The 27,822-nt window shown below is 42.7% G+C and overlaps 1 protein-coding gene across 3 annotated transcripts in view; it reads right to left on the bottom strand.

The window, feature by feature from the left end:
• Positions 1-27,822, bottom strand: part of crebbpa (CREB binding protein a) — a 100,142-nt gene that overhangs the window by 28,078 nt on the left and 44,242 nt on the right. For all 3 annotated transcript variants that reach the window (XM_034109506.2, XM_034109574.2, XM_034109635.2), the window contains exon 3: positions 6,024-6,279. In XM_034109506.2, the coding sequence (XP_033965397.1) occupies positions 6,024-6,279 (256 nt within the window). The remainder of the gene's footprint in view (positions 1-6,023; positions 6,280-27,822) is intronic.

Raw genomic sequence — 27,822 nt, 5'->3', positions numbered from 1 at the left:
CCTTTTATATTAGAAGCCAAACAACATGAATCAAACATTACATCAGGTCTTGTCTGTTTAGCAACCCATAGGATCTGTCCTATTTTTGATCGTAACTGCTCTCTCTCAGTTTCGTTGAGGGGTTCATTTCTCTGTGTGGCCCGACTTGCTTGTATGGGAATAGGCTCCAGGTTCTCGATGTAACTTTGTTGATGTACCTGAACTTCACCGTTAACAGTTACCAAATCCATTCCTACATAGGAGAACTTTTCATGCTCCTCACGCCCAACCTTGAATGCAGACTGCAGTTGGGGGATCACATTGGATGAAAAGTTTGATGAGCCTGCCCAAAGAAAATCATCTACATGACACGCAAGCACCCCAGTGACCTTACATTGCTCATCCAACCAGTAAAAGACTGCCGGATCCACCTGTGACACTCTACCACCAGTACTCAGCATGATTTCCTTCACTTTGTTGTACCAATATAGTGATGCATCTGCAAGACCATATACACATTTTTTTAGTTTCCATACAACATGTTGACATCCTGCCTCTAGAGGGGGGCGGATATAAATATCCCTGGATAGCTCCATACCTTGCAAGAATGCAGATTTGATGTCCATAGAATGGACTTCCCACTGGTTTTGACATATCACTGATAACATAAGTCTAAGTGAATCTGTGGCACATGTAGGGGAATCTTTCGGTAAATCTTGAATATTCAGCTCTTCAAAACCTCTGGCAACCAGTCGGGCTTTAGGCACTATACCCTTGGGAGTGTCCTTAAGACTACAAACCCATCTGGTGGAAATGCATTTCTGCCCTGCATCTTCAACTTCCTCATATACATTATTATTGTGCCAGTTCTTTATTTCTTCCTGTTTAGCTGCATCAAATGAGATGTCTTTGGTTACAAGTACATCAGCTTCTCTGTCTTCTGTTTCAATGTTGAGATTATCAACCTGTGAGATATCAATTGATTCCTTTTGCCCATCACTACCATCATTCTCTAGATGTTGCATGTTATACCAGGTTTTATATTTCCCCGTAGCCTTGCCTGATCTCCCTAAGACTCTTGCTTTAAGTAGAGTATTGTCACCTCTGTTCATATATGTTACAGTCTGTCCTGTTTTTAAACTCACACCTGCAGAAGGGGCAGGATTATTATGGGCATTAGGCCTATGCGCCATTTCAGTTTGTGTTACGCTACTCAAAGTATTTGGAGGATCGATCGCTTCACTTGTATTGGCTTCCCTGTCACCGAATTGTTGTTCATTCTCTGTATTTTGCTCACTGTCTAAACTACCAGTTGCATTGTTTATACCTTGCTCACTTCCTGCTTCTGTGTCAGCATCATTTTGTACCATTTGCTCTTCATTAACCTTTGTGTTCACCTTGGAAAGCCTAGAGTGATGCACTCTCACTAGACAACCACCATGCCTCACAAAAACAACAGCCCCATCCTGACCAATAACTATCTTTGTCCTTTCCACTCAGTGCATTCAGCTCGTTTGTAATACACCTTGTCACCCATCTCATATTTCTCATCTGTGGGTCTGAGCTGCTTACGTAGTGCTCGTCTTATCCTTTCTGAGCACTCTGCTTCAGTAAATGCTTTTCTAGAGGCATGCAAGGCTGAAATGTGCTCTCCTACTCTAGCACTCATAGTGGTACCTTCTAGCGCAGGTGGTTTATCAACCAGTACAGAAGGAAGGTTGGGGTTCTGGCCAAACACCAGTTGATGAGGACTGTAGCCGTGCACATTGAGCATACTGTTCTTAGCCATGAGAGCCCAGTCTAGGGCTGTTTGCCAGTCACATCCATTTTCCCGTCTGACCTTCTGGATGATGTTGGTGAGGGTCTGATTGTGTCTCTCCAGTAGCCCATTGCTCCAGGGGCTGTATCCAGCCGTGGTTTTTGTCTCAATGTTAAAGTTCTCTGCCATGTCACGGAACTCTGCATTGTTGAATTCTCCTCCATTGTCACTGTAAATTCTCCGTGGTGGGCCGTGGACACTGATCCATGTATGAAGGAAAGAGTTCACCATCACAGAGGAGTTCTTTGTTTTCACAATGCTTCCAGCGCTGAAACGTGTAAATTGGTCAATGATGTGGAGGTACCATAAACTTGGTTCCAACTCGTGCAGGTCCACTGCCACCGTTTCATTGTACTCTGAAGCCAGAGGCAAGCCCACAGCAGACTTCGGCTTGGTCTTGCTGTATCTCTGGCATATGTCACATTCCTGTACTATTTGTTGTAAAATAGTGTCACAATCTTTGTCTTTATTTCCCGAACTGCGGAGGAGTCGCTGTAGTCTTTCTGCGGAGGCGTGACCAAACTGTTTGTGTAGTTTCAGGAGAGCTTTGTGTTTCTCATTTGAGGTCATATTTTCTGTGACTGTAAGGACCTCATCTTCATTCTGGCTGTCTTCTGTGACTGTAAGGACCTCATCTTTCATTTCAATTTGATTCAATCCTGTGTCCTTGTCTCTGATATCTATTAGGGGTGTTGAAAATAATCGTTTCTACGATGCATTGCGATGCGGACGTGGACGATTCGGTCTCGATGCAGTGACGGAAGATAATCGGTTATAGAGTAGTAACGTTGCTTCCTGATTTTCCGGCCGCGGCTTTACTATAACGTTTTTTCTGTCACTTTAATATCAAATCGGTCGGTGACTCAGAGATCAGGGAACATACGTGACAGCGGCACAGCAACACGGAGCAGTCTGCTTTATCCACCAACACAAGAACACCAGTCCAGAACCGACAACAGCAGGACCCGCTCTGAATCACTCCGTGCATGTCGCTGCGGCTCAGAGACACAGGGAGGGATTTATGTTTTTCAAAAATAATCGCGTTACAATCATGTCAGGTTTTTGGTGGATTTAATTAAGTCTTGGATTGCAAAGTATGAATGTCCTCTAGCAATTTGCAGACGATATATACGTGTGTAAAGTTTGTGAAGGCAGGAGGAAAAAAGCTTCCGCGATCACCGTCTCCTCTCCGTTACTCCAAGCCCCGCCCCCTCCCTGAAAATAATGAGTGACAGGCTGATAGTGACCCGATAGAAACGTTGTTATTCACTTAATCACTGAGATATAATGAAGCTAATTTAATCTCATACATTCATGGGATTTATGTAACAGTAAGACAGAGAATGTAAGTGTGCACCCACATGCAGTATTTTTGTTTGTATATGCTGTTGTAAATACTCCTGTTGTCTGCTGTGTTCAGACTCAAGTCCTGTGTGTGATGCCACATTCAGGACATTGAGAATGGAACAACTTCACACACGGAGGCTAGACCTATACAATTCATTTATTTTGGTTTATAAATTAATGTCAAGACATTTATGTAATTGATTTCTGAAGCACTTTCTAAATAATAAAAAGAGAGTTCATATGTATTTACATACATGCAGTATGCATTGATGAAAAATAAGCCATGTGCAGTAATATAGAAAATTGAGGATGCAACGCATTGGTATGAATCGTGATGCACCGGGATATCGAACCGAATCGAATCGTTGACAGGATAATCGTAATCGAATCGAATCGTGAGACCAGTGAAGATGCACAGCCCTAATATCTATACAGTAGTGTCCTGAACTGGTGAGTTCAAGAGGGATATTCTGTTTAAACATCACAGCTCTATCATTCTCCATGTCCAAGATGGTTCCTGCCCTTTTCAGTGAAGTCTTACTCAGAAGTAGTGGAATATCAGCTTTGACTACTTCAGTTTCCACTCGACATTTTGTCTGTCCTATTTTGGCAGGCAGGTGCAGTATTCTGGAGGAATGCACTATATTTCCATCTCCAAAACGGAATGGTCTGGAGCTTGGAGTTTCACTTTTCACAATCTGGTTCACTTGACTTTGACTGAGATCAGCGACAAAGCTGTCCAACCATTTTTCTCCACACACTGTGCGGGTACATGCAGTGTCAATGATAGCCGTCCCTAAAGACTCCGTTAGGAATACCTCTGATTCAGACAGTGAGGCTTTAGTAAACAGTGTAATGTCACATTCCTCTACCTTTGTTCCATCTTCAGTTAGCTTTACTTGTTCGCTACTCTTGTGAGGACAGTCTTTAGCCCAATGGAACGTGCTCTGACATATAGCACATTTTGATCTCTTACCGAACCTATCCAGTGGGTTGGTACCCTGTGACTGTTGCCTTTGTTGTCCAACTTGTCCAAACTGCTGCGTTGTTGGACGTCTGAATCTTCCTTGTGAGCGTTGCTCTGTGAATAACGCTTCATCGTTAACATGTATTCCGTTTGATGTGCCGCCTTGCACTCTCCCCCCAAAGATCCTCTTCAGCGCGGACTTCATTGCAGCAAACGTTAAATCTGTACACGCAGTCAGCGCCATTTGTCTATTTTTCTCATCTAGACAAGCCGTGTCCAAAAGTTTAAAAGCTAGCACGGCGTCAGGAAGAGTCATGTTGTACTTTTTCATTCGGTTGTATCGCTGTTCAAAGTCAATCACATAGTCCGCCATGGACACGGAGCTCTCCTTTTTGATACAGTCAAAAAAAGAGTAAGCATCGTATGCGCGGTCTCTCTCTTCTTTGAGAAACATGCCATCTAGTTTTGCTAGCAGTGTGTCCATACCATTGTCGTTGTTCAAATCCACAGCGGGTATTTCCATGGCGATGTCCCTTGCCCTTCCTTCCAGCCCCAGGACAACGGCGAGGGCTTGTTTCTTCTTATCAAGTTCAGTAACCAGCTGCCAAATGGCGATTTCATTTTTCCAACACTCGTATGGTCGGGATTCGTCGAACTTCGGTGGAACTTTGTAGTTAGCAGTAGCCATCTTCTGCTAACCATCCTCTGCTACCAATGTTAGTCTACTACAAATAAACATGACGTTTATCTTCTGTTAACTTGATTTATTCCATCAACGTACATAACACCAATACAGAGCCATTAACGAACAGTGGACCTCATGCTCCAGGTCTAACACAGACTCACTGCGCATGCGTTACACAGCCTCAAGAGAGCAACCTAGACTACCGTATATCCTGTAGTATAGGCGCAAAGAGATTACATGTTAACAGTATGGAAATCTTATGTGCTCAGTCTATGTTCTGACAAAACAAGGATTTAGGAGAAATGTGTCTGGGCATGGCATGGAAAGGCACACATGACAGACTACCTTTTAAGAAAAACTAACAAAGTAAAGGAATCACATTATTAAAATATGATCAAATTAATTTAAGAGAATATTTGGTATTTGGAAATCCTCATTTTACTAAGATAATAAAAAAGATAAAAAACATTCATACAGTATCTAATAGCTATTTTAAGAGTGTGACATGAAAGAACATATTTCTTAGTTGCAGCAGGTTCTTGGTCACATAATCTAGAAAAACTACTGGGAATAATCCCAGTATGTCCATAACAGTTTTAGATTATTTAATTTTTTAACCTGCATAAATAATTATGCAGGTTAAAAAATAAAATAATCTAAAACTGTCAATGTTTTGGAAGGTAAAGATGTATTAGCTGTTAACCCTCGGGGTCTCTCCTACTTTAAATGTTATAATATTCAGTGTTTTAAACTTGTTATCAACATTTAATCTAAACAGCCCGCGCTTAACAGCCACACAAACTGTTGGTTCCACTAGGGGAATCTAGTTATCTGATCTGTGTTGATGCCTTTTTCAAATATGTTTCCCCTTAATGACTTTCAGGTCTGCTTGTTCAACATGATGCTGTAAGTTTCATTTTCAACGGTTGTTTTCCAAATGTGGAAGATGTAAAGCATATCCAGACCTTGACTTGAGGTTATATAAATGTTGGGATCGGATCATAAACAAATACATCATAAACAAAGCTGGGGATTTTACAAGATCAAGATAGGAAATGGTTTATGAACCAAAAGTATGTGTTTACTTTGCCAAGACCAACTTTATTAAGGCTTTAATGTGGTGAACAGAAAGCAGAAAAGACTCCAACGAGCAAATGGGGTGTTGATTTCCACAAACTTTTTAACCCCAGGATGTGATCAATCTGCTTTAAAATGCGTTCACTCACCCTGGCAGGACTTCCCGGCCTGGCAGTGGGTCATGTGGTTGAGGACGTTCTTCATGGTGCGGCAGTGCGGCAGGGCGCAGGCCCTCACCTCCCCATTGGCCTGCTCCCGTCGCTGGCACTTGTGAGCGTGCAGCAGCAGGACCAGCTGCTGCTGGATCAGCTTGCGCTTCTCTGGGTCGGCTGTGGGGCCCACCGATGATACCGCCACACCCCCGCCGCCGGACAGTGGGGGCAACGGCGCCTGCTGCTGCGGCTGCTGCATGGTGAACAAAGAAAACAACAAGTGTCAAAGTTGTGATGGGTGAAAATAACTCCCTGTCGGAGCTGTCAATACCACACGTGTAGAGAGGCACATTCTTGTCTTCAAAGCAAGTCTGATCTTTATTGTGCATTGTTGTGGACACATGCAGTCCTCTCCCAGCAGGTCTCAACCGCATCACTGCAGTTTATCTACCTTGTGTCAGCAAAGCAACATTTCTGTCAGTATATTGCACCACGTTGTGTGTGTGCTTTTTCGAAATACGCTTTTTCGTCTACAGGTGTGTGTCACTGTTTGTGTCTGATTGACAGCAGCCGGCAGGATGCGAGAACTCCGGTGCGAAGGGGGGATATGAAGTAAACAAACTTGTCAGTAGTCGATCATTCAACAAGCCAGGGTGCAGAACACGATGCATGTTCATGTTTACAAGTTAGATAAGAAGGAGACTTTCTGATGTACTTTATGTAATAAAAGCTCTAAAAGTCTACGGTTCTTTTGTTGTGTAGCATGCCGTGTGCCTCAGTGAGCCCGATTCCTTTAGCTTTGAAATTGGATTGACGGTATTGAAATAAGGACTACATCTACGAAGACGGTCTCCTGGATAGTATTCTGTCCGAGAAATTTAAAACTGGGAGACATCAAGAAACCAAAATCATATCTAAAGATTTAAATGACAGAACACAGGAGTCATTGATAGAGCAGGTACCTTTGCGGTAAAAGACCAAAAAGAAACAGGTTTTTTAAGTTGTTGAATTGTCCAACCTTTCAAAAATAATCTGAGAGCAAATTGGCGAACCAATTATAGTCTTTAAACTAGCAATTACCATGAACACATTTACACCATCAAAGATGATTTAAATCATTCAACAACTTCTGTTGTCACTGAAGGAAAATCATAACCCAGGAACTTCAAATTCAACTGTTATTAATAAACGTTGTGTATTGGACATTGTTAAAATATTGTTATTGCACCTGTCATTTAAAAAAACAAAACCGAGTACTGCTATCCCTTCCATCTTTGCTACACTACTGCTAATGTGCAAATTAGGGCTGTAGTATATTGGGAAAAACATTGCAGTTTTATTTTTCCATCAATTTGCCATATGAAAAAATATTCACCCACAATTTGGTTGGCTACTTTTTACAGTTTTAATAACCCAGTGGCTCAGGTGGAAACCTTCAGTTAAAGGAGAGTGACAGGGAGTAGGAGAAGAAGAGGGAGAGAACGTTTCAGCCACACTGGCTTGATCGATGGAGTTGGCTTCAATATGATGCCAATATAAACAAGGTCTTTTGTTGGCTCTCTACATCAATGCCGACCTAGTGACAAGTAAGTGAAGAGTAGAAAATATAAAAGGTATATTCGCTATAGGGAAATGCCCCAGAAGTTTAGGATAATGAAGGTTCTAATCTAATCTATAACATAGCCATTACATTTCTGCAAGTGATGGCGGCGCGCACAGTCGCAGCGGCTCGTAGCTCTTCCTTTCTGTGCTTTCTATGTGTGTTTTCGTCCGTATGTCTACTAGCCAATGTTACGGTGAGCAGTGTGAATCCTATGTACAGCCGCAGGGACCTACTTACGATAGGATTACAGTGCAATGTGGCAATAACAAGTGCATTTTCGCACTCCCACAATATACCGGAAGAGATAGCCAGGACACCGGGCTCTCCGTGGATTGTTGTCGGCTCCACCAGGCATCGGAGGTGGAGGAGGAGCAGGAAGCAGAAGCGGGGATGCCGGTCCGGTCAACTGGCTAAGCTAAGGAGACAACCTCACAAACCACCGCTACCCAGCATCTTTCTCACAAACGCCAGATCCATCCTCAACAAAATGGATGAACTAAACCTACAGATGTCTGAAAATAAATACGTACAAGACTGTTGCATCCTGATCATAACGGAGACATGGCTACACCCACTTATCCCAGACGGAGCCATTGAGCTAGCGGGGCGTACCGCTGGGACAGAAACATCGACTCTGGTAAAAGCAGGGGAGGGGGGTTATGCATTTACGTAAATAACAACTGGTGCAAGGATGCCATAATCATGGACAGTCATTGCTCTTCAGACCTGGAGTACTTGACGGTGAAATGCAGGCCTTTTTACCTCCCTCGTGAGTTTACCGTTGTCATAGTAACAGCTGTCTACATACCACCAGATGCTAATGCTAAAATAGCGCTAGGCTACCTGCACAGTGCTATCAATTCACAACAAAGCACATATCCCGAAGCCGCCCATATCATAGCTGGTGATTTCAACCATGCAGACTTAAAGACAGTTCTCCCAAAGTTTGTACAACACACAACACATAAAATGTGCTACCAGGGGTAAAAACACACTGGATAAGGCCTATTCAAACATTAAGAAGGGATTTAAGTCTGTACCACTACCACATCTAGGGCAGTCAGATCACCTGTCCATCCTTTTAACCCCAGCATACACCCCTGTCAGGATGAAAACTCAACCCACCACAAAGACTGTTAAAACATGGCCTGAAGGAGCTTCCTCGCAGCTACAGGATTGCTTCGAAAGGACTAACTGGGATATTTTTGAGGTTCAGGACTTGGAGGAGTACGCATCAACTGTACTCTGCTATATACAGAACTGTGTGAATAATGTGACTGTTGAAAAACGTATTCAGATATACCCCAACCAGAAGCCCTGGATGACGAAGGAGGTCAGCGCTCTCCTCAAGGGCCGAAACATCGCCTTCAGGTCTGGTGATAGTGCTCAATACAGTGCAGCTAGAGCCAACCTGAAGAGAGGCATCAGGGATGCCAAAGTAGCTTACAAGAGGAAGATTTAGGACCACTTCACCAACAACGATCCACGGCGGGTGTGGCAAGGTATACAGCACATCACCAACTACAAGAACAATAACAGCACAATGGTTGACGGGGATGCCTCACTGGCAGAGGAACTTAATTGTTTCTTTGCTCGTTTTGAGGTCAATGCAGTAGAGACGGCCACAACAACCTCACCAGCATCCAACAGTCACACCCTCACTGTGCAGGAGCATGATGTGAGGTGTGTGCTCAGAGCGGTGAACCCGAGGAAAGCTGCAGGCCCTGATGGCGTGACGGGAAGGGTGTTGAAGGAGTGTGCAGACCAATTTACGGAGGTCTTCACAAAGATCTTCAACCTGTCACTCTCCAAATCCATCATCCCTTCGTGCCTGAAATCTGCCACAATCATCCCTCTGCCGAAAAAAAACCATCATCTCCAGTAGTGCTGCACGATTAATCGAAAAAAGATCGTGATCTCGATTCAGACACCGATGCGATCTCATTTCTAAATTACGGCGATCCTATGACGTCAAGCAGATTTTTTTTTGTGGATTTTTTTATTATTTTGCTTCTGAATAATACCAACTTGCAATGTCAATCATACTTAAACGATGTAAAGCAAATATACTCTATACATTTAACATTAAAGTACCATGATCGCATCCAAATGGTAGTGTTCTGTTCCTCTCATGCAGTGTTAACGCTGCAGCCACTAGTGTTGACAGTTTTTGCGGAAGGAATAAGCAACCAGGTCTATGAAAACAAGCGCAAAATAACATGAGCACTTTAAACCTATATATGTCGGGTCGGCTATTTGAAAATAACCTATCTACAGTACAAGCTCACAACCGCAACAACCATTATTACTTACTACCAAGCAACTTTACAGAAAGATAAGCCCAATGTGGTTTATATTAAGTATACCTGGCAACACTCACTGACTGCAGCACGTGAGGGCAGGAGCCGGCAGTATGTTTACAGAAACGTTAGCATTAGCACTGATTAGCAAAGAGTGACGAGAGCGACTAGTAGTACAGGAAAAACAGAAATGAGTGACACAGAAATGAGTGACGAGGAGGTCGAGGACAATGACAACAACACCGATGAAAATCCCGGTGGAGACTCTGGCGAGAGTGAGAGGGAAGTTGTGCTTGTGCTGAAAAAAGTAGATGGACTGTGCTAGTAGCTAGGCAGCTAGGCTTTATTTACATTTATTCTGAAGCTGTAACTTTATGTTCTGTTCCATTTTTATATTCAGTACTGGCTGCAGTATTTAAGTTAATCCTTTTGATTCAGTGACATTACTGCTCAGAGGAGTCTAGCACTTTGTTTATGTTTTTTTCAGTACAAGAACCTTTAAGTGCAGTAGTTGAACTGGGTGCTAGCCGGCTAGGCTTTTTTTTAATATTATTATTCTAAAGCTGTGACTGTTTTGTTTTTATATTCAGCACTGTGGTGAGGTATTCTGAGTAACTGAAGTGCATTCCTCCCTGTAACAAACAGGTTGGTGTTGTTGTACAGTAGTTGGGTGTCCTGTCACTGTGGACAGGTGCTACTGCAAAGTTTACATTTTGTTATTATAAAGCTGCAACAATTCTATTTTTTATGTTCAGCACTCAGGCAGCAGCAATATCTTTATTTTAGTTACTGTATGTTTTGTTACCAGAGAGACTTGAGTTTAAGTCAAGCACTTTGTTTAAAGCCACAGTAGTTGGCTGTCAAATTCATTTTAGTTACTCTATGTTTTTGCTACAAGAAACTGAGACTTGGATTTAAGTCCAGCACTTTGATGTTGATGGTGTCTGTTTAAAGCCACAATAGTTGGCTCCAGGTTCCACATTTTGAATGTAGTAATGTTTGTTCAGTATTCAGCAACTACAGACTAAAGACAAAGTTATGTTTTTGTTACAAGAGAGACAAATGTTGTTTGTTTAAATTCATTGTACTCACGTGACGTCTAAAAGTAAGAGTGCAATAAATATTTTCATTGAAACGATGAGAATCGTGTGAGAATCGTGATCTCAATTCTTATGGAGGAAAATCGTGATTCACATTTGAGCAAGAATCGTGCAGCACTAATCTCCAGCCTCAACGACTACCGTCCGGTAGCACTCAGACCGCTCATCATGAAGTGTTTGGAGAGGCTGGTCCTGCAGCACATCAAAACCATTCTCCCACCCACCTTCGACCCAAATCAGTTTGCGTATAGAGCAAATAGGTCTACAGAGGATGCCATCGCCACTGTTCTTCACAGTGCACTGTCCCACCTTGAACACCAGGGGAGCTATGTGAGGATGCTCTTTGTTGATTACAATTCTGCCTTTAATACGGTCATCCCGGGAAGATTGGTTTCCAAGCCATCTGACCTAGGATTTTCCCCAAACATCTGCCAATGGATTAAGGACTTCCTAACTAACCGCCCCCAGACAGTGAGAATAGGCCCTCACCTCTCCTCCACCCTCACACTCAGCACCGGTTCACCACAAGGCTGTGTGCTGAGCCCCATGCTCTACTCCCTGTACACCTATGACTGTGCCCCGACTCACCCCACCAACACCATCGTCAAGTTTGCGGACGACACAACCGTGGTTGGACTGATCACAAGAGGAGATGAGTCAGCCTACAGGGATGAAATCCAGAGACTGGCAGTGTGGTGTTCAGATAATAACCTTGTTCTGAACTCCATAAAAACAAAATAACTCATTATAGACTTCAGGAAAAACAGCACAACACCAGATCCACTGTACATCAACGGCAACTGTGTGGAAAGGGTTCCCGCCTTCAGGGTCCTCGGCACACACATTGCTGAAGATCTATCCTGGTCTATCAACACCACAACATCTGTGAAAAAGGCCCAGCAGCGACTCCACTTCCTGAGGATCCTCAGGAAAAACAACCTGGAGGAGAAGCTTCTGGTGTCTTTCTACCGCTGCTCCATAGAGAGTGTGCTGGCATATTGCCTAACCACGTGGTGTGCCAGCTGCTCAGAAAATGACAGGAAAGCCCTTCAGAGGGTCATCAACACAGCCCAGAAGGTCATCGGCTGCTCACTGCCTTCTCTGGAGGAACTCTTCAGCCAACGTTGCCTCAACAGAGCAGGCAAAATAATTGCAGACGCTTCACACCCTGGACACTTCCTGTTTGCTCTTCTGCCCTCCGGTAGACGCTACAGGTCAATTAAATCAAGAACAAACCGACTGAAAAACAGTTTTTACCCCAGAGCCATACGAGAACTGAACACCGTCAAACGCTGAACTGAACAGTTACAACTTCCAACTGTACTACTTTTTAATAGTTGTATTAACTTATTAACTGATCGACATCAGAGATGCAAAATATCATCCCTGTGTTTTTTTTAGGGCTGTCAGTCGATTAAAATATTTAATCACATGATTGTCCATAGTTAATCGCGATTAATCGCACATTTTTGATCTGTTCTAAATGTACATTAGAGGAATATTTTTCAAGTTTTTAATACTCTTATCAACATATGAGTGGACAAATATGCTTTATGCTAATGTTTATTATCATTTGAACAATGACAAATATTCTCATGAATATTAAACACAACAACCTCTGAACATTACAAATATTCGCCTCAATTCAACCTGGAACCTCTCATACAATAATACAATACAAATGGTGTGTGTGTGTGTGTGTGTGTGTGTGTGTGTGTGTGTGTGTGTGTGTGTGTGTGATGGATCGTTGGAGCTATGTGCAACTCAAGGCATATGCTCGAACGGGAGCTGCCTGGAAGCTGCAATCATGTTGCTACAATCATGAGTGTGCTGACTTTTCGTACAATGTCCCACTGTCTGGCTGCCTGCATAAAGTCAAGCGCTCGGCGCAGTTGTGTGGATAGAGCGCTCCTCTGTTTTCATTTAAACAGCTCCTTATATCCGTTAGCGCAGCTAGCTAGCACCAGATGCTAACAACAACAATGCACGTAAGGTCTCTCTCTCGCTCACTCGGGCCACACATACACACACCCTCCCGGTCCTCCCGATGGCCTGCCGGTGAGCGTGGAAGTGTGGTCTGCCACAAGCGGGCGGCAGGAGCGGGGCTGTCAGCATCAGCTTGTAGATGGTATTTTAAACTCGATGCGCTCTGAAACTACGGGGCGGCCGAGGACAAAAATACACATGCGTTAATCGCGTTAAAATAATTAGTGGCGTTAATTTTTTTTTGCGTTAACGCGTTAACTTGACAGCCCTAGTTTTTTTATATTGTAAACTGTATTTAAATAATGTGCGGGCATGTATGCATGTTGGTATGGATGTGTGAGCATGTTTAATGTGTATATGTTTATATAGATATATATTTATTCGTTTTATGTGGAAATGCACTGTGAGGATTGCTTTTTTAAATTTCGTTGTACCTGGTGCGATGACAATAAAGGAATTCTATTCTATTCTAACTCCTGATAATGACAGGAAGGCAGAAAGTGTATTATAATATAATAATACTGATAGCAGAAATGTCACCATCCCTTTTTTCTTTCAACAATGACCACAATTAGGGATGCTCCGAACGCCCATTTTGGGGCCGATCGCCGGAATCAGTATCGGCCGATACTGCTCGCCGATCCGATCGAGTGGGCGGGGCCTATGGGGATCTTCCATTTAAAGTGATGTTTAAAACTCAGTTAATGGGGCTCATTCACTGGCGCTTCCACAAACAACAACCAACTATTATTATATTAATATTATTAAAATAACCAATGACCTCCTCATAGCCGCCGATTCAGGCCTCGTCAGCATCCTCATCCTCCTGGACATCTCCGCCGCATTCGACACAGTCTCCCACACTATCCTACTCAACCGCCTATCCGTCTACCTTGGCCTCTCTGGTACAGCCCTCTCCTGGTTCCATTCCTACCTCTCCAACAGGCAACAGTTTGTGACCATCGGAAAATCCAGCTCTCCCCCAGCCCCTGTGAACCAAGGTGTGCCGCAAGGTTCAGTGCTCGGCCCCCTTCTATTCAACATCTACATGCTCCCCCTCGGTGAAATCATCCGCCGACATGGTCTCAACTTTCACTCCTATGCCGACGACACCCAACTCTACATCAGTACCAATCCATCATCCCAGCTACCCCCACTGTCACTTGTCAACTTCCTCAGCGACATCCAAGCCTGGATGTCAAAAAATCTACTTAAACTCAACAATAACAAAACAGAGCTCATGGTTGTGGCCCCAAAAACACTGCTCCGGAAGGTTGGAGATCTGCTCCTCACCATCGATGGCAGCTCCATCCACCCTTCCCCTGAGGTTCGCAGCCTGGGCGTCACTCTGGACTCTAGCCTCACCTTCAACTCCCACATCAGGTCTACTGTCAAAACTGCTTTCTTTCACCTACGAAACATCTCCAGACTCCGGCCCTCTCTCCCCGACCCCGTTGCAGAAACATTAATTCATACCTTCATCTCCTCTCGCCTGGACTACTGCAATGGAGTTCTGTTCGGGGTCACCAGCAAAGCCCTGGACAGGCTCCAGTACGTCCAGAACTCTGCAGCCAGGCTCCTCACCCACACTAAGCCCTGGCAACACATCACCCCTACCCTCATCCACCTTCACTGGCTCCCGGTCAAGTCACGCATCCAGTACAAACTCCTCCTGCTAACCTACAAATCTCTCCACTCCCTAGCCCCTCCATACATCTCTGACCTCCTTCAGCCCTACACCCCCTCTCGTCACCTGCGCTCCTCTGACAAAGGGCTGCTCTCCATCCAGCGCTCCAAGCTGAAAACATTTGGCAACAGAGCCTTCAGTGTCGCAGCCCCCACCCTCTGGAATTCTCTGCCCTCTGCAATCAGGAATGCAGACACTCTGGACACCTTCAAAAAACACCTCAAACACCATCTGTTCACTCAGGCCTTTGGCCTCAACTAATTTACAGTCACTTATTTCCTGCTATTGCTCTGTATGTTTATTATTACCTTTTGTTTTGTTACTTCCCATTGTAAAGCGTCCTTGGGTTTCGTGAAAGGCGCTATATAAATTGAAATTATTATTATTATTATTAACTAGGTCTAACTCTTAGTCTGTGTTTTGCTCCGCTCACCGGTCCGTCACAGCGGGTGGAGCTGCAGGATTTCTGCTTCACACACGTTGGATTCCGCTAGGCCTGTCGCGATAATCGATAAATTGACTTATCATACGATAAATAAAAATCGACTCGATAACTTTTCTGAGCTCGATAAATTGCCCTTTACATAAGGATGTGACCAGCATTTTAGCCAGAAGCGCTGTGGCTGTCGGCCACGCGCGCTGTGAGGGTCGGGGCTGGAGTCAGACACTCCGCGTGCACGTGCAGCAGTGTGTAGCATCCAAATTAAATATATATTGACAAGCGCGAGACAACGTGTGACTTACTCGCACGTAATTTAAAGTGAAATGGAATTGGTTACAAAACCTAACTACACATCTCCGGTGTGGCAGTATTTTGGATTCAAGCCAAATGAACGAGGCCAACCTACGGATTTGAATGAGCCGGTATGTCGCATTTGTTTAAAAAAGGTAGCGACAAAAGCAGGCAATACCACAAATCTTAGGGTGTGTTCACACCTAATAGTCCGCTCTCTGGTGCGCACCAGACCACAGTCTGTTACATTGTTTCATTTTTCAGAAGGTTCGGTTTGCGTTCACACTGGCAAAAACTCAAAGGGACTATAAACTTTAAACACAAGTCATGTGCACGGAAATGCTGTTCAACCATTGGTCAGACATTAAGGGGGTACAAACGCAAATCCCGGCAATTTCTAGCGGAGCCTCCGCCATGGAGCATCGGTCCGTTCGATTTAACTGTATACAGTTTGGCTGAAACTAACTGACAAGAAAACAGCGGAGAAATAACGGGCAGAAACCCTCCTTTTTACGCAGCGGTCCAGACATAGGTCAGACGGCGACACATATTCAGTTGCCAGTTACTTTGGCATCAGGGCAGGGATATCTAGATACTTCCCAAGGTTTGACATAATGAATTGTGCTACTTTTAAAGCAAGCAACGATTTTCAAATCTGTAATCAAAAAGCTCCTCAAAAACGCTATCGAAGCAGTTCCTGCCGTTGCTACGTTAGTTCAAACAGTAACAACGGACTATTTTTCTTAGCGGATGCATGTACATTTAAATACATACAACTATTTTTTAAATCAATAAAATAATTTTCTAAATCCACAAAAGCATTTCAATTAATATTGGGAGTCATGTCGTTACTTTGTTGAGAATGTGGCCATGTAATAAGCGGCATAATGTGCAGCAGCGCGGTCATTATGGGGAAAAGAACACCTTCATGCCGATCTAGATCCCTCCGCTTCACGTCGGGCTCCTGATCAGCCTGTCGGTGTTCTTTTCCTGCTTATCCATGAGAGACGTTCTGCAGAGGAGGGGTGTTTCACCGACAACAGGTGTTCTTACTTTTATGTAGCTGACGGAGAATTTTTACTTTACACGTCACTGTTCAACACTTCATTGTGCTTTACTCTTTAACTAAACAACCGCGGATGTCTTGAAAGACTCTTTCGCTAAAGATTTTTGAAGATATCCGCGTTCTTGTGACACGTAAATACTGCGCTTCCTATGTTTTGGTGCGGACTGCGTTCACACCAGCAATGAACCGCTCCAGAGTTCGCAAGCAAGCGCTCCGAGACCACCTATTTTAGCGGACCAGAGTCCGGTTGTTTAGTTCACTTCAGAGGTCTCGGACTGCGTTCACACCGACCCAAATGAACCGCACCAAGCGGCTAAACGCACCAGGGTTCGATTCAACCGGACTATACAAGGCAGGTGTGAACGCAGCCTTAAACTACACCTAAAACACAACCACCCCATTCCGTTTTCCCAGCTGGTAGCAAACACTGCAGCTGGAGATGGAGAGCCCCCACCTTCCCGACAGTTTACAATCAAAGATGCATTTGCCCGACAATGCAAACATCTTGGTGATCCTTGCTCGAAAACAGATACAGATATGGCCTGTTGAGGCATCTGGGTCTTTGTATGGACAGTAGGGGTGTAACGGTATACGTACCCGTACCGAAATTATTCGGTGCGGGCCCTTCGGTTCGGTACACGTGTGTACCGAACGAATATAACGTTAAACGTAAAAAATTGAGAACGTGAACAACTTTTTGGAAGTAATCTCAGGTGCTGCGTCGCAGCATTCAGAGTAATTTGCTCACATTGGGTTCAACGCGTTATAGAGCGAGCAAGTCATTTCATTGGACGAGAGGCATACTATGAGAGCTGGTCACAGGGACGCGTTCAAATTTAGTCAGTAATTTGAGGAATTGTCGAAATGGCGAACGCAGATAAAGTTGAGCTCGAAAATCCTCCAGCATCATTGAAGTCTCCGGTTTGGGAACATTTTGGTTTCGCAGTTACGTACAAGGATGACGGACAAAGACAGGTGGACCGAACCAAAGCTGTCGGCATTGTTCAACTAAAAGTGGTTACGCGGCTGGCAATACATCAAACTTGCACACTCTTGAAAAGGCATCACCCGAACGTGAATATCACCGGTACCAAAAGAAAAAAGACTGAAGTGCAAACCCAACTCCCACTAGCATTTAAGCCTCCACCACTCGCAGAAAGTTTAGACCGAGCCAAAGCTATTACAAATGCCAAACATCCTTATGTTGCCATGTTAGCAAAGCGCTACCTGGCTGTATCTGCTACCTCTGTCCCTAGCGAGAGGGTGTTCTCCACAGCAGGAGACATTGCTAGTGCCAGCAGATCTGCCCTTTCGGCAAGCAATGTGGACAAGTTCATTTTTCTTTAAAAAAACATGAAAATACAATGACAAGCAAGTCCTAATGTCAAACTGGCTGCTTAGGTACTAGTACAGTTCAAATACAGATTATTTCAGTTCATCGGAATGCTGCACCTTAATGATTATTTTATTATATTTTGTATTTATTTGAGTGAATATTCACAGTTTAATAATAATTAAAAAGAAACAAGAAATATTTTGTTTTGTGATAATTTTTTCTGTTGTACCGAAAACGTACCGAACCGTGACCTAAAAACCGAGGTACGTACCGAACCGAAATGTTTGTGAACCGTTACACCTCTAATGGACAGTGGACTGTACACTTGACTGCTATTTTAAGGAGGCTTGTTTTGCTTGTGAGACAATGTGTGCTCATATTTATTTATAGATAAAGCTAGATAGAGCTCGATAGAGCTCTGTTTTCCAGCCTGAGTCTATTTAATTTATTGTTTTGGTTGTGTGTGATTTAATTAAATTATAATTTTATTAATTTGTCTTATTTATTATATAATTTATATATTTGAATATTGTTTCACATTTAATTTGCAATGTTGAATGTTCAATAAAAAGTTATGTTTGAAAGGATGTACTTGAATTATTATTATATATTATCATTATGTCAGTGGTCTAAAATGGTCTTACAACAGCGCCGACAATATTATCATTTATCGCAATAATTTCCAGGAAAATGTATCGTCCAACAACATTAATTATCATGACAGGCCTACATACTAGGGATGTTAAGATTCACTGATTCGCATCGGTGCACCGGCATAAAGAGTGCACATCGGTTACAGTTTGGGTTGAACTCGCGATGCATCGATTGTAGCGTCTTTGCATCGGTAAAAAAACGATTAATTCATATAATATCCTCTCATCCTGTCAGCACTCAGCAGAGACGATCTTTGCTTCGCCACTACGGAGGCAGAGAGTCTCAGTTACACCAAAAGAAAGAAATTTGGGGAAGCTGGGTTAATCGGAACATGAGAGGACACAGGTATAGACAGAGAGAAGGAAGAAGTAAGATGTCCCCCGACAAACTAAGCCTATATCAGCAAAACTAGGGGCTGAATCTAATCAGCCCTAACTATAAGCTTTATCAAAAAGGAAGGTCTTAAGCGCACTCTTAAAAACGGATAGGGTGTCTGCCGCCCGAACACAAACTGGAAGCTGATTCCACAAATGTGGAGCTTGATAAGAAAAGGCTCCAGGAACAACAACCAACAACCCTGCATTCTTGGAACGCAATGCCCTAGTAGGACAGTAGGGTATAATGAATTCTTTAAGGTAAGATGGCACCTGCCCATTAAGGGCTTTGTAGGCGAGAAGAAGCATTTTAAATTCTATCCTGTGTTCTATAGGGACCAGTGTAAGGCAACCAGAACAGGAGTAATGTGGTCCCTTTTCCTAACTCTGGTTCGTACACGAGCTGCAGCATTTTGAATCAGCTGAAGCGACTTGACTGACTTCTTGGTACTCCCTGATAATAAGGAGTTACAATAATCCAGCCTAGAAGTAACAAATGCATGGACTAGTTTCTCTGCATCGTTTTGAGGCAAGATATGCCTGATTTTTGCAATGTTACGTAGATGGAAGTAGGCGGTCCTTGAAATTGATTTTATGTGGGCGTTAAAGGATAAATCCTGATCAAATATAACACCAAGATTCCAATTGTAAGCAGTTATGAAATACCTGTTTGTGAAAGGTTAGTTGTATTCTTTATTGTTCATAGAGAAACCACTGCTTTCTGCTCACTGGTGAGTTAGCCTATGGATGAGTGTTCAGCACATCAGGCTGGCAGCTGTATGGGCATTGCTCTATGGTAGTTGTTATTTGCACATTGTTAATCATAGACAATGCATCCTTAAATTGTTTAACTGTGAGGTGTTATACAATTGTACTTTACTCTGGAGAGCTTTTAAAGGTAAAAAAGAAACAGCATGATGGGATGTGCAGTACCAAATATGTAAAGCACTTTCTTGTTAATTTATGATTTGCTGCATATGAGGAATAAAACAAAAATCCTCTGTCGTACCATATTGAATTGTATCATTATTTTGCATCGTGTTGAATTGCATCGTATCGCATAATGTTGAATCAAATCGTATCGAACTGTATCGCAACAAGGGTGAATCGTATCGCATCGCATCGCCTGGTGTTTCAAATGTATCGTTAATGTATCGTATCGAGATGCGCATCGCGGCCTCAGTGATGGAGATGCACATCCCTACTACATACCGCTATTTTATTTTATTTTTCGGACACCTTCAAATACTGCCAGACTGGTGAAGCCATTTTGGCGAGCTTGTTTTGCCGCGCACAGAGAAAAGTGTCATGGATGTTACGTCATGCGATTGGCCACTGTACATGCCACTCGTCATCTCTCTCAACAGCGCCCTTATTATTGTTGTGAGACTCCCGCAGGCATGGCGGACAGAGCGAAGCGATCGAAGGTCTGGGTGCACTTTAAAAAATGTAGTGGCGATAATGCAAGGTGCAATCTATGTACTCAATTAGTTGCTTGTAAAGGGGGTAACACAAGCAACTTAATGAAACATTTGCAAACGAGACACTCATTGAATCTAAAACGGTGCAGCGTAAACAATGTGGCTGCTAGCGATACTGCTAGTGCTAATAGTGCTAGCAGTAGCACGCTAACAACGTCCTCCTCAGTGCAACCCGATACGATTTGCGGGACAAATGTAACAGTATTTTAAAAATACTAAACTGTCGGCAACTATAGATGCCCTTTTTGCGGGCTTCAGCCGCGCCGTGTGTAAATGTGACCTGAGCGAAGGCTCGCAAGCAGGTTAGCTGCTGCGCACAGGTAATAAGTTTTGTTTACCTGAGTAAAGTCTTGCAGGCACATCGCCTTGTCTTTTTTTAGTTTATTAACACTGACAGTGTATTAATGTGAGCTCCTACAACTATAATAATTTGGCCTTTCATTGAATGCTTTATAAACCAGTTAAACTTACAGATGTCATTGTGAATTGGAAAACTGCATTTAAAATGTTGTTAAAGAGCAACTTGCAGGGTTTTTGTTTTTTTACTACATTTATGCTTAACCTTGCCTGAAAATTACAATTAAAGTTAAATTAATGCAGGATTTGATATGTTTTACAAGACATAAGGGCAGGAATTCAAAGGAAAAGGAGCCGTTTCGAGCTCTGCTACTAAAAACGGCTTTATTTTTTAAACGTCAAACGCGTCATATTGCGTCACATGGGGGAGCAACTTTCTCGGACTCGTTCTCTGCCCAATCCGCGGTAGTAGTTTGTAGTTGGTTTGAGCGGTTGTGATTTAGTGAGCTGGTATTTTTTTGGTAATTTTACATTGCATTTCACCATTTTTAATCATGGTGAGCTTGTGTTTGTGCAGGTTGCACAAACTCGAGCCTGTCAGGACATCGAGTCCAGTTTCACTCACAGGAAAAGGACCGGAGCTAGCGTTCGTTCCTGGGTGCGTTGTGCGAGGTGCATCCACCTCCCTGCAGCACATACTCTCCACAGCTTTATCAGGAAACCGTATTACATCTCTCTCTCTCCCCTCCGGTACACGGCACCGTAAGACGTAGTGTGGAGTCGCATTAGGTAACGCTGTGGTGGCTGTACTGCTCCAGCCGTCTCCTTTGTGTTTGTTTGTTTCCCCCTGTCTGTGTTGTTTTTGTGGGCGTGGTGGCTGTCACTCCTGGCTCCCGGCTCAACCTCCACTCACCTGCTGCAATCAGCTGTGAACTCTCCCCGACTACACACCTGCGTTCCATCAAGCCATTTACAACGGCATATCAACGGAGGCTCCACAACCTTTCTCTGCCAGATCATCAAGTATCAGCCGTATCTCGCGTCTCCCCTCCGGTACACAGCACGTAGTGTGGAGTTGCATTAGGTAACGCGAGATACGGCTGATACTTGCGCATTAGTTTCTGTTATGGATCAGTATCAACAGTCCTGCCAGTAACGTTACTATTATCAATACTACTTTAGTTATAGCCTGATATATGATTGCTAACTTTACAATTTTGTGATGTGATTGACGTTAGCTAACATTAACTGTAGCTAACGACGGTCACTCACCAAGACAGCTGCCCTGTTCTCCACTGGTTCTCCTCACACCACAGCTCCATTTCTCTCCGATGGCCGTTATTTTTTCTAATCCTTGGCTGCTCCTGGTCTCTTGGACACATAGCAGGCTCATAATTATAATCCTATGCATTCGAATATATATTTTTAACCTCTTCTGTGTCAAAACTAGCATTGTGATCCATGTTTATTCATATACGTTAGACCGGCCGCTTTCCCCCATGTGAGGTCACGTGCGGAGGCTTTTTTATGCGGAAGTGAAAATGTCTTACTAAAACGACGCCAGATGTCACTGTAGTGTATATTTCTGTATATTTCTTTAAAAATCTAGTGTTTTCATCATTTTCCTACACATTTATTCACTGGTGTCTCTAACCTGCAAGTTGCTCTTTAAAAAAGGTCAACGTTTCAATGTATGGTTCAGCAATTGTTGGTCGTTTACTAGGAATTGACTATTTTAAGCTCAAATACTTTGTTCTATGTTTAAACCTTCAGACACATTTTGACGTGTTTCAGTTCAGCACATCATTTATTTTGTGATGATTTAAAAGTACAATCCAGAATAATATACGTACTCGCCTTTATCTTTTTGCCATCTTAGTCTTTTTACCAATTTCTTCATATCACAGTTTTGCATGATGTCACTGTATGACAATGTTTTAAGGATCTCTTGTCAAGCTAGGTTGTCAGTTTGAAATGTCTGGATGAAGATGCAACTGATTTACAAATGCAGGGCTCGACAGTAACGGTTGCCATGCATTCAGAAAAAATGTCAACGACTTCTTGGCTTTTGATGGCAACCAGTTTTTAACATAAAGAAATAAGGACAGCAAACAGCAAAATGTGCACCCCAAAATAGATAAATGTTAATTATTTGATGTAATAAGAGTGATATTTAATTATTGTTGTGACCAGTCGGAACATGATACTTAAGTTGCACGTGCCTTGGTGTGATTACGGAGCCAGAAAGTGATGCACTTTTACTCGCGTGCACCGTGTGTTTGTTTTACAAAAAATGTGCGAAGCAAATTAAGTTGTTTGGGTAAAAAGTTCGGCCAACCCGTCAACTTCTCAAACGAATGTTCAAAGTGATTCAACTGATAAAGCGCTGAACCCGAACGAAAAGCAAAGAGGACATGTGTAAAGTCTTGGGAGGCGAAATATATATGTACATTCTGCTTCGTTGTGCATTCACTTCCAGTAAAAGTTCCTTCAAAATAAGAGTCCCGATCTTATTACTACCAAAATGAAAGTGCAAAACGAAACTTTACCATAGGAAAATATTGGCATAAAATTATAATCACTTCTATAAAAAGGTAACACATTTTAAATATAGTTAGACATTTAAAAAGGTAATTTACAGCATTAATAATTAATATCTAATTCTTAACTGTGAATGGTTTTCATTTATTTAACATTAGAAATGTAATAGTCTGGCCAATGACAGAACCACAATCAAGATTTCAATGCTGAAGGGACAATGGATCTATGGTGGGGGTCAGCACAAAGGTCAAGAAAACCCACATTTGAAAGGGAGACAACGGATGACCAAGAAACTAGTGACTTGTTCAATTCATTTTTGGGGGATCTGTGAAGAACATGACAGCAGCTGCACTAATGTTAGTATACCAGCAATTGAGGGTTGACAAGTTTACTACCACTTAAGTTTCACTACCACTTGTGTTAATTACTTATTGTAAAGCATTTGAACATTCTTTTGTGTCACATGTTTATTATTAAGTTGATGTATAAGTGTATAGTATCTTAATTATTTTAAATATAAGGTGTCTAAAAATGGCAACTGTATTTTCAGTTTTGGCAACCAAAAGCTGATGCCTGGTTGCCAGCCTGGCAACCACTTTTAAAAGTTAGCGTTGAGCCCTGAAATGTTACTTTTTTATTTTTACAAATGCCTCTTTTCATTCTCTGTCTGAGGGAAAACCCCAAAAAGCATGATAGGGCGAGCCAGGCCCCTTTAAGTTATTTTATTCATTTTTGTCTGCTTCTGAGAAGCTAATGTATAAGTTATACACATAGTTGGGTGTAACGCGTTACAAAGTAACATGTTACTGTAATAATATTACTTTTGTCGGTAGGAGTAGTGTAACGCGCTACTTTTATAATTCAGTAATCACACTACAGTTACTAACATTGCCCCGACACGCGTTACTTCGTTACTTACTAAAAATCAGTCATAATCAAACCTCAACAAACACCTGCAAAGAACACATGCTAAGGTGAAGCTAACGCACAGCTATTTGTTGTTTGTTTATATCACGTAGTCTGTTCTTCTTCTCCGTTTTCCGGTTGTTGCCTGTTTTGAATGATGAATACACACTACCGCCGCCTGCTGGTAAGGAGAGTTATTGCCACTCACGCATGCGCAGTTCGTACATGCTCGGCTGAAGTCTTTGCAGTGTCTGGTTCCAGTGCAACACATGGCCAACACGCAGGAGAACACGCCGACGCAACAGCGTGAGCAGAGATAGACTGCGCAAAATATACAGATAGCAGGAGACAGAGGACAGCCATGGTCAGATAGGAAAACATTCAGGAGCTATCTGGATCAGTCTGATGCGACAATGGAAACTGAACTAAAGAGAACATTTGAAACTTTAGCAGTCTGCGTGATCTGCCTGCAGGGAGGGGCGGGCCGGCCCTGCGAGTAAAGTAACGAGTAAAGTAACGAGTTACTTTATGTAGTGAGTAACGAAGTAGTGTAATAGATTACTTTTTTTTTTTTTTAAAGTAATATGTAATATGTAATATATTACTTTTTTTTAGTAACGACCCCATCTCTGGTTATACAATTATTTCTGCAAGAAAATTACAATAAAATGACTGTTTAATCTTCACATCTTGTATTCATGTCTATAATTTTGAGCACCAAATTATTGAAAAGTATCGATAAGAGTATCGAAAAATACCGATACCGATAAGCAGTACCGGCATCGGTATCGATAAAATCCTAACGATACCCATCCCTAATTGCAACAAATGTGTTCATTTTCTTAATTATTAGAGTCGATTTTTTGGACTTGTGCTCTTGGGCCAGTGGTTACAATGGATGGTGGGGCCAGTGACAATGAAAATCTAATGGCTACTACTACTACTACTACTACTGGATTTTAAATCAAAATCGCGATTTGAAATGATGCGATTATCAAATCGCAAAGCCTGCCATCTTTTTTAACATTTTTTTTTCTTCTTCTTCTTGTGTGTCAGTCATCCACACCAATCAGAAGTGCTGTGCTCCACGTGTACCAGCCATTGTTAATCAATCAGAATTGGCCCATGATAGACAGATTGATCCAATCACCTGCCAAGTATTTTTGAAAGTGCCTGCCCTTTCTTTCTTTTTGTATTATTCTACTAAAATCATACAAAAACAAAAACATATAATTCATACACACAAATGAACAACATTTTCCAAATGGCTTCCAATGGAGCTTTCCTAGATGGTTTGGTGAACCATCTGAGTCAGGTTAGTAATGCTCCAAAACATGTTTTACATCTATCACAGGGTGAATCTTAAACTGAAGCTTGACTTTAAAGCAACCCAACGGAAGTTTCATGTCAATTTAGTTCTTTCACTCGAAGCTCGGGCTGCGGGGGTGCTAGAGACGGGAGTACGTTGCTACGACCTTCCTAGCCGGAGTTATGGCCGCATTTTACAATAAACTTCCGTTTGGTCGCTTAAAAACAAATATTGCAATTCGAATCGCAATCGCAATATTTGTCAGAAAAATCGCAATTAGATTTTTTCACAAAATCGTGCAGCCCTAGTAGGCACCCTTAATGTCTACCCCTGTTAATGGTTTCATACTTGGAGTACGTTTACCCACACTGCCCACACTCAGCAAGAACCATGACAGCATAGATTAAGATGTGAGGCACCAGAGGGGGAATACAATCTGTGTGAGAGCCACGCTGCACACACTGATGAACTTGCTGCCGCGCTCTCGTCTACAGAGCTGCAGGGGGACCAGACCAGACTGTGCCATGCCAGGCTGTATCCCCTCAGGCTGTTGACACCGCTCCAACAGACCAGATAAAAAACACCCAACTGAGTCGACCAGACACTGGCAGCCTTTCAACACAGCTGAGCAGGCGGACACACACACAGTTGCACACACACACACAGTTGCGCGCACACACACACGCACACAGTTGCGCGCACACACACACACACACACCCCCCCCCCCTCTCTTCACATTCAGCCCCCTGCTCTCTGACACACTCCACACATCGGCAGGCGGGACAGTTGGCAACCATCATCTCAGTGCGCTGCTTCCAGGCCAGACGATTCAGCTGAGCCGCCCTCCCTCCTTCTTCCTCATTTCACTCGCCCTCTGTCATTCTAACTGATTAAGTGCTTTACAATACGCCTTTCCCTACATGACTGACAGGGCAAGCTGCCATCCAATGAGCCAGAGAAAGCAAGGGGCGTTCTCGTGCATATACAATAACAAAAGGAGCGTTGGGCAGGAAGGAGTGACAGCGGCCGCTAACCAACACAAATGCCCAGAAAGAGATTTACAACCTACAATTACAGCACAATGGGGGAAGCCACATACAAAGACTTGGTCTAGTGGCTTTCATCTCTAGAGCTGCTGGTGACACGATAATCACAGGAGACCGGCTCAGCTTACCACACACAAATGCACACACACACACACACATCTCCATCAACTTTTAATCTTTCTTGCAGTTAGAGCATGTGTACATACTCTTTTTGAGAATGACTCGATACACACATTCACAATCTCTCCAAGTCTCTTCACAGCTTGTGTATGTGTGCGCGTGTGTGTGTGTGTGTGGTTACGCTCAGCATCAGTGTCTTGGCTCTGACATGCAGACAGTGAAATAGATGGCTTCCTATTGATTTCCTGTGTAACCACACTGGTGGCAGGCTTACGTATGAGCAGCCAGAGACACTATGACCTCTCTTTCTCACACATTATTTAGAGTCCCAAGACTAATATAGTGAGTGAGAAGCCGACAGCAGTGTCAATATTCACTGCTCGCCAAACAAGAGAGTAGAGCTGCCAAGTGTGGAGTGTACATTTCATTTCTGAACAATTACAGCACGTAAAATGAGCGGAGAGGGATAGCAGACTGTGCAGATGAATTGACAGAGCGACCAGCAGAGTGTGCAGAAACAGATGCACACACCACACATGCCAGGAAAAGAGCAATTTGAAGTGTGGGCCGAGTCATTTGAGACAAAGCGTGAGTGGTGTTATGGCCAGTTATGGAGCATCTCCACTCTCGTTAACCATCTCCACTCTCATTAAGCAGCCAATTAACAGCTACATTAAGTTGAGTACTAGCAATTATCTCATACTCACAAATGCATTAAAAGTGTGAACCACTGTATGCAGGCAGTACCACTATTCAATATTCGAACTGAGGCTGCTTTAGGGCTGCTCGATTATGGAAAAAATCATAATCACGATTATTTTGGTCAATAATTGATATCCCGATTATTAAATACGATTATTCATTGACTTTGAAAACGTCCATTTATTGAACTTTAAAACAAATACAAATAATAATTTGAACAGTATCTTTTTAACTGTTGATTACCCTGAACGTATAATTCAACTGAAAAACCAATACAAAAATAAATAAATGATACATTTATATCTACATTTAAATAAATAATATCAAAAATAATAAATACCAATAAACAAGATCAACAAATATTTTGGAGCGCACTTCCACAAGCTACTAAACATATATAAATATGATAAATACAAATAAATTAGACTAAAATAAATTAGATCAAATATAGGTCACAACCTAGCAAAGCAAAATAATCGTTTCTTTCGATGTTGTTTTCGTAATTGTGTGCCAAAATCGTAATTGCGATTAAAATACGATTAATTGCACAGCCG

This window comes from Pseudochaenichthys georgianus, chromosome 1 (genome assembly GCF_902827115.2).
Source record: "Pseudochaenichthys georgianus chromosome 1, fPseGeo1.2, whole genome shotgun sequence".
NCBI lineage: Eukaryota > Metazoa > Chordata > Actinopteri > Perciformes > Channichthyidae > Pseudochaenichthys > Pseudochaenichthys georgianus.
Note: the sequence above shows the minus strand (reverse complement) of the source record. Positions and strands in the feature narration are given on the sequence as shown.